We start from the raw sequence: 13011 nt of genomic DNA on the forward strand, positions 1-13011 counted from the left end.
AGAAAAAAATGTCAACTGAGGATCGGTCTCACCTTAGATGACAGACTGTAGAAACCAACTGCATAAACAAACCTTGCTAGTGGAATCGCGCGGCTACAAGGTGTGGATTACTGTTGTTTTATAAGGTCTAAGCTTCAGTAAATGTACTATCCTTCTGGCATCAGACACTGACACTCCAGTCTCTTGAGCTAGACGTTTCATTGATTTTCTAGGTGTATGTTCAAATCTGGTCCCTATGTCATCTAACTTCTCCTCAGTAGGCACTTGGCACATCTGTTTCTGTTTCTTGTCTATTAAAAGTCCAGATGTTCTAAGTTTATTCACGAAATTGTGAACTGTTTGTCTGCTAGGAACTTTTCATCATTCTTGTAAAGCAACAACATTAATGCTACAAATTCAGTACCGTTTCTTTCATACACATTCCACACCCATGCTTTGTGCACTAACTGTATATAAAACCAACATCGAACCATCAAAATTAAGAGTGAACTTCAATATAACAACATATTCAAATTTATAAAATAAAATTATGACATAAGCAGTACCGACACGCAGCCAACATACAAGCTGGCCTACCTTTTGCGCACTTCCTGCGCCTGAGCCCCCAGTTGATCTGCAGATCCGCAAGCTGAACTGCAAGCAATCAACACTTCAACTCACACAAGCACCATGTTTATGCCCCACTCATTCAGATACTTGTAATTCTGTGATTTTCCAAAATTCTACGTCTTGTCTAGTTCATAACAGCAAAGGAAGAAATAAATGTAAAGTTGTCCCTGTGTTGAATGCAATGGCGTGGTCAGTACTTCCTAGACGCCAGAGGGAAATGGCAGCGGAACAAAATACAGTCCAACATCAAAATGGTAAAACATTCTTCCAATGTCTCACAATATCTGAATGTGAGGTGAAGCGAAAATAGATGAGACTTCTAACAAAAATGGTAAGCCAAGCTGCACTTAAAGCGCTTGACAAACACCAGATTAGTTCAAAATTGGTCTGGGATTGCCACCAAACCCTCATGGAACTGGCCAGGCATAACAGGGTACAACTGATATGGGTGCCGGGGCATGAGGGTATTGCTGGAAATGAAGCAGCAGACCAATTAGCTAAAATTGGAGCTGAACACCCATTCATAGGACCTGAACCAGCCTGTGGCATCTCTCTATGAGTTGCTGAACAGGCAATCAGGGACTGGACTAACATGAAACACAAGGAATACTGGGAATCCTTAACTGGACTCAGGCAAGCAAAGGGACTCATATAAGGACCTTCAGCTAAAAGAGCGAAGGAACTGTTGAAGCTCAACAGGAACCAGCTACGATGGGTGGTAGGACTACTTACAGGACACTGTCACCTCAAAGGACACCTGTCCAAACTGGGACTGAGTGATAGTCCCACCTGTGAGAGGTGTCAGCTAGAAGATGAAACAGCCACACACGTCCTGTGTGAATGTGAGGCATTGGCTTATTTAAGATTACGTGACTTGGGCCAGTACTTCATGGAACCAAGTGACTATTTTGACGTCCCCACGTCCAAGATCCTGCGCTTCATCTGAAGCGTCGGGTTGCTTACGGAATAATTAAAAAAGGGGAAGCACAACAGACCTAAGGTCACAGTGCAAGGGCCGAGAAGGCCTACCCCTCATATATTCTATTCTATTCTAACAAAAATGGTAAGAAAATTCATATACTAGTATAATATGAAACCACAACAAAATCAGAGCTTAACAGGTACAGCAAATCACCCAGACATGAGCCCCATTATGGGGGCCAATGCAATGTAACTTCTAAATTAAAGACATATCATGGTCATGATTTATTCTGACTGTCTTACAGTGCATACATTTACTCACCTTTCTCTTCTCTCTTGCACTACATGTTTCGGCACTAAAGTGCCATCTTCAGGTGTTTTTCGATGTACGTCGAACTATTGCATTGAATGCCCTGTTGTCTTTATACTAAAATAACTAAAATATATATTCGTCATATATATTGCTAAATTTTAAATATTAAAAATGTTAAAACTGTTCAGGATTTGTCATCCTTACGTCGTATTTCAGTACGCGAGTCACACCTATCTTCTTCTGTCGGAGTATTCTTCCTACTTTCATGTGTATTGTGCTTTGTGTTGTGTCTTCCTCCTGTGACTGCGTGTGTATGAGTATAACACACGCATTCACAGGAGTAAGACACAACACAAAGCACAATACACATGAAAGTAGGAAGAATACTCTGACAGAAGAAGATAGGTGTGACTCGCGTACTGAAATACAACATAAGGATGACAAATCCTGAACAGTTTTAACATTTTTAATATTTAAAATTTAGCAATATATATGACGAATATATATTTTAGCTATTTTAGTGTAAAGACAACAGGCCATGCAATGCAGTAGTTCGACGTACATCGAAAAGCACCTGAAGATGGCACTTTAGTGCCAAAACATGTAGTGCAAGAGAGAAGAGAAAGGTGAGTAAATGTATGCACTGTAAGACGGTCAGAATAAATCATGGACATAAATCAGTGCAACAGGACGCTAAAATATGACATATCATGGTTCTTATAAATGTGACTTGATCTCTGTCTTCCACTTCAACACTATACCTACCACGAGACAAACAAACAGACATTATGTATTTTCAGACTTTCCTGTTACTTCTACAACAGACTGAGACATCACACATCCAAACAAATTAATAATTGTCAGGGTCCATCAAGTGCGACAATTTAATATTAAAAAAAACTTTACCTTGAGGGGTTCCTTTGATGCAGTGTGAATGGTGATGATGATACATGACACAAAAATACTTTCATTTTACAGATTGTAACTACTAATCAGGGGCACATGATAGCATAGTTGATTGAGGCACTATGCTACAAGCTGGAAGGTCACAGATTCAAGTCCCGATGAGGTGGATTCTTTTCAATTTACCTAATCCTTCCAGCCACACTATGGCCCTGGGGTCAACTCAGCTTCTAAGATAAATAAATACAAGTAATCTTTCTGGCGGGTAAAGGGTGGTCAGCACATAGGGCTGACAACCTTACCACCATCTGTGAGCTGACTGTCTAGAGAAAATATGGGAGCCTCGACATCTCACAAACCTGTAGGCCTTGACAGCCTGATACAGGGCTTTTACCTACTAATCAATAAAAAATGCAAGAAAGAACAAATATGCTTACTTTTTATAGCTAATTCTATGAAAATAAACAGCCTAAAGAATTTACGATATTAGCCACAGGATGCACTGTGAGATAAATGTATCACTAAAAGACTGAACACAAAAACAAACATTATTTACTTTCACGAAAAAGCATGAGCCATTTATCTGGCGTATGTGATTCAATGAATATGCTATAACAGCTATATTTACATAGTACATCGAGTCCTTTGTGTCATTAACAATAGGGAAGACATTCCTTCCCTATTGTTAATGACACTTTAACAAAGATTATACCAGATTCATCCTCTGTGCTAATGCTGTTTGCTGCTGACAGCAAATCTAGCATTTTTCCATAAAAATCTTGATAATAAATTAATCATTACTACAAAATACTGTAAATGCCCTATCACATTTGATCTCTTACTAGCTACTACTTTACCAGGCCCATGTTCCCATAACACCAACTTATAAGTGCAACAAAGTTCACAGTGCATCACAAAGACACATTTTACATTAATGGATTTTGTGTTTGTGATTATAGTCTGTTGTTACTGGTAAGAAAGGTAAAGTTTTCATTGCATTTAGGTAATTATCTGACACACCATCTTCTTCAGGGGGTGAAGGGCTGCGGCACGTAAGGCTGACAACTTTACTGCCATCTGTGAGCCGAATGTCTAGAGATAATGTGGGAACCTTAACATCTCACAACCCTATGGGCCTTCATGGTCTGTTACCTTGGTGAAGGCCACATTCTCCACCCAAGATTTTGGGTAGGGTGAAAGCTTCATTCTATGCACAGAGGAAGCTAGACCCAGGACCGACTAGGAATCAGACCCTGGATCCTCCGAAAGACTGTCCGGTGTCTTACACCAAAAAACTTCATGGTCTGTTACAGGGATACCTTTACCATTTTACCATGAAGATGTACATGAGAGTGGAGGTATGGCTCTACTATTCTCAGCCTTGTCACTAGATGGAGGTGGGTAGTCAGCATCACACTCCAGCCACTTTACCTCTGGCGAAATAGCTCCTAGTACACACTGGAAAGGAGGCTGGGTGGCACCCATAGCAAAGAGAAAAATCTCTGGCCTCTTCCAAGAATCAATCCTTGATTTCTGAGTCATCCAGCCATAGCCTAGTTACTATACTAAGCTATTTTTATTGTTCCCTTCAAAAAATTTAACATGAACGAAGTTTAATTCTTCTTGAATCATATTTGTAGTTACTTCCTGAACCCTCATCTTTGTCCCTCGGAATTACTGGGTTTCTGAACTTCCTCCATTGCCTGGTATTCTAAAAACTTGAGAACACAATGTTTAAGAAACTGGATCTGTTTCTGTCCTCAAGGGGGTGGGAAACACCTACTCTATCAGGTCCTAAAACCCAGTGACTGTGTTATACACCACTGTCAGAACCATCTAGAATCTACCTCATCTTTGTGTTTAAATTTTCAAACTTGTGTACTGATTTATTACTGACTGTAGTAATTATCGTCGACTAGCACTGCTATAAACTTCATACAAAATTTTACCCAATATTCTTCTCTCAAGGTTAAGTCCATACACAGATGAAATTATTAGGGATCATCAGTGTGGGTTTCAACATAACAGATCAACTATTGTCCATATTTTTTGCATTCATCAGGTACTGAAGAAAAAATTGGATAACAATGAGACAGTATATCAGCTATTCATAGACTTCAAGAAAGCCTATGATTCAGTTAGGAGGGAAGTATTGTACAATATGCTGATAGAGTTTGGGGTACCCATGAAACTAGTTAGGATGATTAAAATGTGTTTAAATTAAACATAAGGTAAAGTCTGTATAGGTACACATTTGTCTGATAATTTTCCTATCCAGAATAGTCTAAAACAAAGACATGCTTTATTGCCACTGCTTTTCAACTTTGCTTTAAAATATGCCATTAGGAAGGTCCAGGAAAACCAGGTGGGACTGAAATTAAACGGGACACATCAGCTCTTGGTCTATGCTGATGTGAATCTACTTGGTGATAATATAGATACCATAAAGAGAAACACACAAACTTTAATTGATACAAGTAAGGAGGTTCGTCTAGAAGTAAAGACAGAGAAAACTAAGTCCATGTTGCTGGCTCATCACAAGAATGCAGGGGAAAACCATGACATAAAGATAGGTAACAGATGTTTGAAAATGTGGCACAGTTCAGATATTTGGGAATGACTATAACAAATCAAAACCTGATTCATGAGGAAATTGAGTGGAGACTGAATTCAGGGAATGCTTGCTACCGTTCAGTCCAGAAACGTTTGCCTTCTTGTCTACTGTCTAAAAACATAAAAATTAAAATATACAAAACTATAAATTTGCCTGTGGTTCTGTATGGGTGTCAAACTTGGTCTCTGACACTAAGTGGGGAACACAGACTGAGGGTGTTTGAGAACAGGGTGTTGAGGAGAATATTTGGACTGAAGAGAGATGAAGTGACAGGCAGTTTGTCACCTGGGCCAGTTTTTTATGGAATCAAGTGACTACTATGATGCCACCATACACAAAGTCCTACATGTCATTTGAAGTGTAGGATTAATAAAGGGTTAATCAAAAGGGGAAGCACACTAGATCATTAAAGGTCTGCATGGGTCAGATTATTATGGCTCACCCCTCATACATGCATTCATTCATTTCATTTAGACAATGGTCTTTCTATGGCACAGAATTCAATAATGCATGCGCCTATTAGCAGATCCAAAGTTTGGTTACTTGTTTGGTGCTTGTGAAAGGTCTTTGTTATAATGTACTCTCAACATGCTTAGGTCTTCAGAGGATTTCTGAGTACATACTGCCTTATCATTCTAACAAATGCTATAGAGTACATTCTGACTGAAGGCAGAGTATGGGACATGTGCCTCATATATCTAGATTTCAGGCCATATTTTGATAACACACTACTACTCTCGGTATTGCATTATTCTCTACAAAATAACCTTAAATTTCATGCAAAATGACTGCAAGTAAACAGATACTAATGTAAACAATTTATATTATACCATAAAGAACACCTTCATTGTAGCTTCATGATATAAAATGGTTTCTTGCCTTCGGAATGAAACTTCCATCTCTATATATTCCAATGATGTAACATTAAATTTAATGCACACATCTCTATATACTGCAGTTCTGTATAAAAAAAATACAATCCTAACCACAGGATGAAACGGTATGACAACGCTCTTAACTCATGAAAACACAAGATAAATCAAGTGACACAGTAGATGTGTAACATGCGAAAATTATAATTTGCCATCCAGTTCAGAGACAAAAAATATCCTTGTCCTCCATTCACTAAATGCGTGACAAAAAATTTACTTTGCAAATAAAACATTCAGTATTCACATCCCTCAGACAAGTGTCCAGTTTATACTATATTCAGTTTGTTTAATACAAATTTCGTGTTCTGATAATAATGCACTGTCAATACTCAAAATATTTATGGACTTTGGCATTAGTTTATGAAGAAACACTATTCAGTTTTTGTAAAATCTATATTTATGTTCCCTCAAAAAATATCATCTATACTACAATTAATACTGCCTTCATCGCGGTCCCTGTATTTCAATTGCGGAACGGACCGTTCGCCGAGTCTCGTAACACAGGTTGACTGACCTATGTTTGACAGCTACAAGAACAGAACGCAAGCTCTGCTTACAGACCTAAACTACACATCTTAAATAACTGATATGTAACATAGAAGTTCTTAGAGAGAGCTCAGGACTAACTGGTCAGCAGCATCTAATGGCACCACGATTAGTAGGTAGCAAAAGTCGTAAGGCGTTATCACAATACAAGACCAATGCTGAGAAAATTAACGTTAACATCTAAACTTACCTCATTTCCAGTCAATCCTAAAATATCTACACAACAGTTAAACACGAAATCAGATCATTCGTGTCAATTTCACTCAGTCTGGCTCACTTCTATATACAGCACAGAATTACGAAACGGCAATATACACCTCAAACTTGGAGCAGACATTTGTTCCACCCTACACGACCCCTAACGCCATCTTGCTCTGTGAGCTACAGCAACAGAAATAATTTTCATTGGTTTAAACGCTTCTTTGTGTACATACGAAGTCAAGTCCATATTATAAAAGTTCTTCTTTTATAGACCCCTTAAAACAACTTCTAAAATTATCTTCTTAAAGTACTTAAATTTTTAAGTCACACAGCTAATAACGTAGAGTTTTCCATTATTACATTGAAAGCAGTCACTATAAACCCAATCCGATACCCGCCAAACATCATCAATCATTATCCTTTGCGTGATCCGTGTTAAGGTGTTATTCGTTCCTCGGAAAGTCGGAAACGTTCAGTGAGCATACATTACATAGACGACGCATAACAGCGTCACATCCCAGAAACATGAACTCTTTGTACGCCTGAACTCGCCTGAATCGTAAGTAAATAGTGATGATAGTGAACACGGTTAAGTGCGGGGTGCGGACTAAGGAATTGAGAAGAAAAGGAGTGAAATCCGTAGTAATGATGGTAATGAATGAGATGGTTATCGTGTTCCGTGTTATTATGCGTAATATTAGTGATCCGTTCATAAAATTCAAGTGGAGCTGCAGGTATACATAGTTATACTAAGTTCTTCCAAGGAATTCTTAGGTCCTAGTCCTAGGCCAGTTTCCATCCAAGTGCAATCACACATTTCCAACCAGTCCAATAATATGTTGGTAAGGACCATATTGTTTGAGATTTCTTGTAAAGTTATGATCTTAAAATATTCCAGGAATCATCAAGTGATGAGATTTCCAGAGTCCACTCACAGTATCAGAATTGCAAAAGATTGCTGTTGAAATGACAAAATCATCCACCTTGTTCTCCCTAACCTGTTAGAATCACACACTTTTAAAGCAGTTACAACAGAATACTAAAAGATGGCGAAACTTCAGAAGAACATTCTTACGTAGCGAACTGAGAATACGTATTCTAATTGTGTGAATGTCCTGTATTTATTCAGCACACAAATTTGGTGACAGGTTAGATCAGGTTTGCTTGGTTTAGTTTTCAATATATTATGTCTGCAACAAACTATGCTGTGCCATTACCCAACACATAAGAAGAAACACAAGAAAAAACAACTTTCAAGTTGTTACATTCCTCTTTATTCGAAAATTACTACCATTGCAAAGTTAACACTGAATTTGCTAAGATCAATATGCATGATATTCACATGAAGAGTGCATACACTGGCAACTATATCTTTCCAAAATATTAATTACCTACGACACTACCCTAAAATCTGTTCCATTATTGGATGTTATAATTTTTTTGTGAAGCATTATTTTGAGGATAAAATGAATTTATGGCACAGACTCACCTGCTGCTTTCTCCAAAGAGTATGTACTCCTACCTAAAAGGTTATTTATATACATATTATTTGTTTCAGGTTATTGTCAGAAGTGTTTGAAATCAGCTGAATGTAGAAAAAAAGCTGGAGTATTTTTGACAGCAATATTAAACTCAATAATGGCCATGCTTGTGGTAAAGAAAGAGCGTTTACTTATAACATGTGGTTTAAAAGCAATTACATGCAATATTGGAGAAGAAACTTGTTTTCAGTTATTGGACATTTCAAACATTAGTAAGTGCTCAACCAAAACTGCCAATTGTGATCGAGATAAAGAAGCAGCAGCAATTAATGAAGCACATGTAGTGGCTGCAGACATTTCAAGCTGTGAAAAATATGTTGTCCTCTGTACAAGTGATAAACATCTGAGTTTATGGGAGACAGATAATTTGTCTGTGATAAGTAATCGAACTTCGGCCCGTATTGCAAGTAAGGTTAGATTTGTGCCATCAGGTAGAGCCATTGTTTTGGCAGATAAATCTGGGGATGCATATCGTTTTTCAGTTGAGAAACCTCATGAGGATGGGGAATTACTTCTGGGACATATTTCATTGTTACTAGACATACTGGTCACAGCAGACGAGAGGTACATAATAACTTGTGACCGTGATGAAAAAATAAGGGTGTCAAGATACCCAAATGCCTACAACATTCAATCATATTGTCTTGGCCACAGTGAATTTGTTACAGGATTGTCTCTTCTTCCAACTGATGAGACTGTTCTTATGTCTAGTTCAGGAGATGGTACCATAAGGTTGTGGGATTATGCAGCTGGTATAGAGTTGTATGTAGTGGACTGTAATGGTGCTGTACCTACAAAAGACATCGTAGAAGACAATCAGACAGACAATGGAGGATGCGTACTGCCAGTTAGACTTATCACTACTTGCAGCCTAGACACCACCACTTCATTATTATGCACCTGTGTATCAAAATTCCAAGGATGCCTTGTGTATCATGTTAGAGGTCATTCAAACAATATCACCGCAGATTTAATGCAAGTTCTGCAGTTGCAAGCAGAACCATGGGATATTTCACTCACCTCACAAATGAAACTGTTGGTTTTAGGACCTGTTGATAGAAAGCCCCTTTGTGTATTTGTGTGGGACTGTAAGATTTGTCAGTTTGTGGCTTGCAGTGACATGTCAGTTGCCATACAGGTCAACAGTAGGTGGGATCTGTTTCAAAGTATTGCTCCAGCAGTACTTCTACCACTGCTTTACAAGCGCAAGTTTGACAACGTCCAGGTTTGTCAAGAGAGAAAGAAGCAGAGATTAGCAGCCATTCTTGCATCATGTTCAGACACACCAGCAAAGTAGGTCTCATGTAGTGATCCTCATCTAAGATTTCTTTGTGCATCAGTGGATTTGGACACTAAACTGAAAAATGTCACAGCTGGAGGAAAGTCAACACTGACATATTTGTGAGTCCCACTCTATTCTGACACTTGTCATTTTCATTGAATGATGTCTTGTAGTAGTTGTGTATTGCTTGGGAGTGACAATTTAAAAAAAAAAAAAGACTGCCCAAAGCTAATTTTTCATCAGTTTATAGAGAGGTGCATCTTCAGAGAAGGATGTTGCTCCTCTAACAAAATTTATACTGACATTTACCAGACAAAATGTCTGTCTGAAACTCTTTTATTAACAGATGTAATGTTAATTAGGTACTATGAAAACAGTTTTAACTAGATGTTGAGTCTGAAAACACCATCTGACAATAATATACCATTGAGTAAGTCCAGTATATTGAAAGTTTGTTTTTTGTTATTTGGTATGTTCTGATTTGAGTATTTGTGCGCACAATAACTTCAAACCAGAATAATTTACTTTTTCAGAACTCAGTTGTATTCTTTGTTTTTCTTTAATTTTGTTGGGAATAAATATGTTTATTCATTATATTTTGTTGTGATCATCCTTATGTACAGTATTAAAATTGTAATGTATTCCTGACTACTTTTCATGTATGTACAAACTCTTTTTCATATTAATTTAAATCAATGGCACTTGAAAAGGGGCTGTAAAAGAATTCTTTTACTGTTGTTTATTATATTGTATTCCAAAAATACATGGCCTTTCAGAATTCATTAGGAGTCTTGGAGGGGGGGGGGAAGCATAAATAAATGTGAGTCACGTATGCTGCTTATCAGTGTCCTAGTATTGCTTTTAAGAATAACTCAGATCAACATATCATGTTTTTATGCTGTAACACTGTTTCTACAAATGGAGTCCACTCCCTTAATTCTATATACAGTGCCTTCTGCTAATGTAGGATGGGCCAGCCTTGGAATTAGGAGTACATGTAGGACAAAGTTTGGAGATTGTGCTTTTTAAAAAACAGGACAGAAAAAATAAAACGTGTATACTATGTACGGGTATAAATTTGCACTGTGTACCTGCAAGACATTTGCCAAATTTAATGCACAAATGTCTTTTTTGTCCCGACAGAACATAATCAAATGCAGATAGTTCAGATTAATGTAAGAGATATAAAACTGTTTATATGGGTAAGTATCATCCCACAAAGGTAGAAAGTGGAAGCATTGGTAGAGTTCCAACCATGAAACTTATGTACACTACATAAAGGTTAGTGATTAGCTTCATGCTCCAAATCTAAACATATGCAAAAATATTTATTTCTATTAGTACATCTGTCAACATGTCAGTGAAGTGTCAATATGCCAAATATTTTTAAGTGGTCACTCTACTCTCATAACATACAAACTATTCAGTAGCATAATACTTCAAAACACTGCATGAAGAAAGCAGACATACATGATCTTGGTCTTCTTGAAATCTCTTATGGCATGTATACAACTTTGTGTTGAGTGAGACCCTGTGATGGAGTATTAAAAATAGATTAATTTGGAATCAATGCTGGGTCAGAACTGGCTATGTGGGCTGTTTCATAAAGGTTGAAGAAAATACATAGAACTAGTTAGAAACCATGATATTGTATATTGTAGGCAGTCACTAAAATCATACAGCTCTCCCCTGCCATTTGGCGATGTGAAATTTTCCCCACACAACAAGGTACTTACAGGTTAACATGAGCTAGTGGAACCTAACGTCATGGCCAAATGGACAGTATCCCTGCTTCATTTTCAGGTTTCAGATTCAAATCTCGGCCCAGAGACAGTTGTTTCTAAGGATTCTTTTGTTTTTAATCGGTCCCTGTAGGCAAATTCTGCAATAATGCCTAAGAGTAGGTCACAACAGCTTCCTCCCACGTTCTTTCTAATTCATTATTCACTACATACACAGCTACTGATATCATCATTAAGTAAGCCATATATGAATGGGAGAATGGACCATGGTGAAGGCCACACATTCTCCACCAAAGATTTTGGGAAGGGTGAAGGCTTCTTTCTATGCTGAGAGGAAGCTGGACCCAGGGCTGACCACAAATCAGACCCTGGATCCTCTGAAAGAGTCTGGTGTCTTACACCAAAAGACACCAATCTCCTAAATTAAGATATTAAACATAAATATCAAATCATCTGAAGTGACATATAAGACGCTTTATTCTTCATACTCTGAGGAAGGCAATACATTTTATCTTGAAGGGTTTTCTATAGCACCCACTATACTGGTTTGTAATCCAACTTTGACTCCAGCTTCTTATTATCAGCAACCTTGCGTACCGCCTTCATAAAGTCTTCTTGGATAACGTACTCTCGTTCTGCACGAATTGCAAACAAACCAGCTTCTGTGCAAACATTGCGCAGATCTGCTCCATTAAAACCATCAGATAACTTCACTACTGCTTCATAATCTGCAACATAAATAATTCTAGTAAAAGTACAGTAAATTAACATCTCTGAATAATAAAGTCCATGGCAAGTCTTCCTTAAACAGCAAATAAGATATTCAGGTGAAGAAAGCAGTCTTCTGGGATGTGGCACTGTGTAGATGTGATGTTAACCGACGTTTCGGAGGAACGTATCGCCTCCATCTTCAGGGTAGAAGGAAACATAAATAATCCGCAAGTGAAGAGACCGTGAGAACTGGTACAAGCAGTCTGCACTAAGTTGTAAATGTCTCATATTAACAACAGTAAGGTAGTGCTTATTGTTACTTTTATTAAGGAAAATCCATAACTAAATATATCTTAACCATGTTTCATTACTGTGACCACCAGCTATTAACCCTTTCGCGCGGTGATTTAAATTCCGCGGCCGTCTCTCCAGCGGTAATATATTCAGCCGGCCATTTAAATTGTGCTCGAAAATGATTTATTCATCATTGTTCTTAAATTATATGAGATAGGAACATGAAACTTTCACTAAAATGATCTTAAAAGGTGGTTTTATAACCTTACCTTATAATATGAGCGCCCTGTATCTCGGCAATGGAAGCAGGTTGTTTAGTATTTGAGCAGTGAATGGTACACCTTGAAGCATGAAACTTTCACTAAAATGATCTTAAAAGATGGTTTTATAACCTTGCCTTAT

The 13011-nt window shown here is 37.8% G+C and overlaps 3 protein-coding genes across 11 annotated transcripts in view; 1 reads left to right on the forward strand and 2 right to left on the reverse strand.

Annotated features, from left to right (window-relative positions):
- Positions 1-7209, reverse strand: part of LOC111862598 (protein enabled) — a 40112-nt gene extending 32903 nt beyond the window's left edge. For 2 of the 6 annotated variants that reach the window (XM_033750725.1, XM_033750724.1), the window contains exon 1: positions 7029-7208. Coding sequence is in view for 4 of the 6 variants with exons in the window: in XM_023848110.2 (XP_023703878.1) it covers positions 577-633; positions 7029-7033 (62 nt within the window). In the remaining 2 variants the exon portion in view is untranslated. Of the gene's footprint in view, positions 1-576; positions 634-7028 lie in introns of all 6 variants that reach the window. The other 4 variants (XM_023848110.2, XM_023848112.2, XM_023848114.2 and 1 more) reach the window with 4 other exon arrangements.
- Positions 7210-7489: 280 nt separating this feature from the next.
- LOC111862600 (tRNA (guanine-N(7)-)-methyltransferase non-catalytic subunit WDR4) lies at positions 7490-10458 on the forward strand. Of its 4 annotated transcripts, none has more exons than XM_023848117.2 (2): positions 7490-7773; positions 8598-10458. In XM_023848117.2, the coding sequence occupies exon 2, from the start codon at positions 8678-8680 to the stop codon at positions 9875-9877; it is 1200 nt and encodes a 399-aa protein (XP_023703885.1). In that variant the 5' UTR covers positions 7490-7773; positions 8598-8677; the 3' UTR covers positions 9878-10458. The 4 variants fall into 4 exon arrangements, with proteins under 4 accessions (XP_023703885.1, XP_023703886.1, XP_023703887.1 ...); XM_023848118.2 differs by having other exon boundaries at positions 7490-7690; XM_023848119.2 differs by having other exon boundaries at positions 7498-7598.
- A 1598-nt stretch (positions 10459-12056) lies between these two features.
- Positions 12057-13011, reverse strand: part of LOC111862601 (26S proteasome regulatory subunit 10B) — a 13025-nt gene continuing 12070 nt past the window's right edge. The window contains exon 9 of the mRNA XM_023848121.2: positions 12057-12332. Within this exon, the coding sequence (XP_023703889.1) occupies positions 12142-12332 (191 nt within the window). The 3' untranslated portion in view covers positions 12057-12141. The remainder of the gene's footprint in view (positions 12333-13011) is intronic.

This window comes from Cryptotermes secundus, unplaced genomic scaffold (assembly GCF_002891405.2).
Source record: "Cryptotermes secundus unplaced genomic scaffold, Csec_1.0 scaffold1813, whole genome shotgun sequence".
Lineage (NCBI taxonomy): Eukaryota > Metazoa > Arthropoda > Insecta > Blattodea > Kalotermitidae > Cryptotermes > Cryptotermes secundus.

Coding starts and splice junctions, on each gene's coding strand:
- LOC111862600 (XM_023848117.2), top strand. CDS start 8,678: ATGGCCATGCTTGTGGTAAAGAAAGAGCGTTTACTTATAACATGTGGT.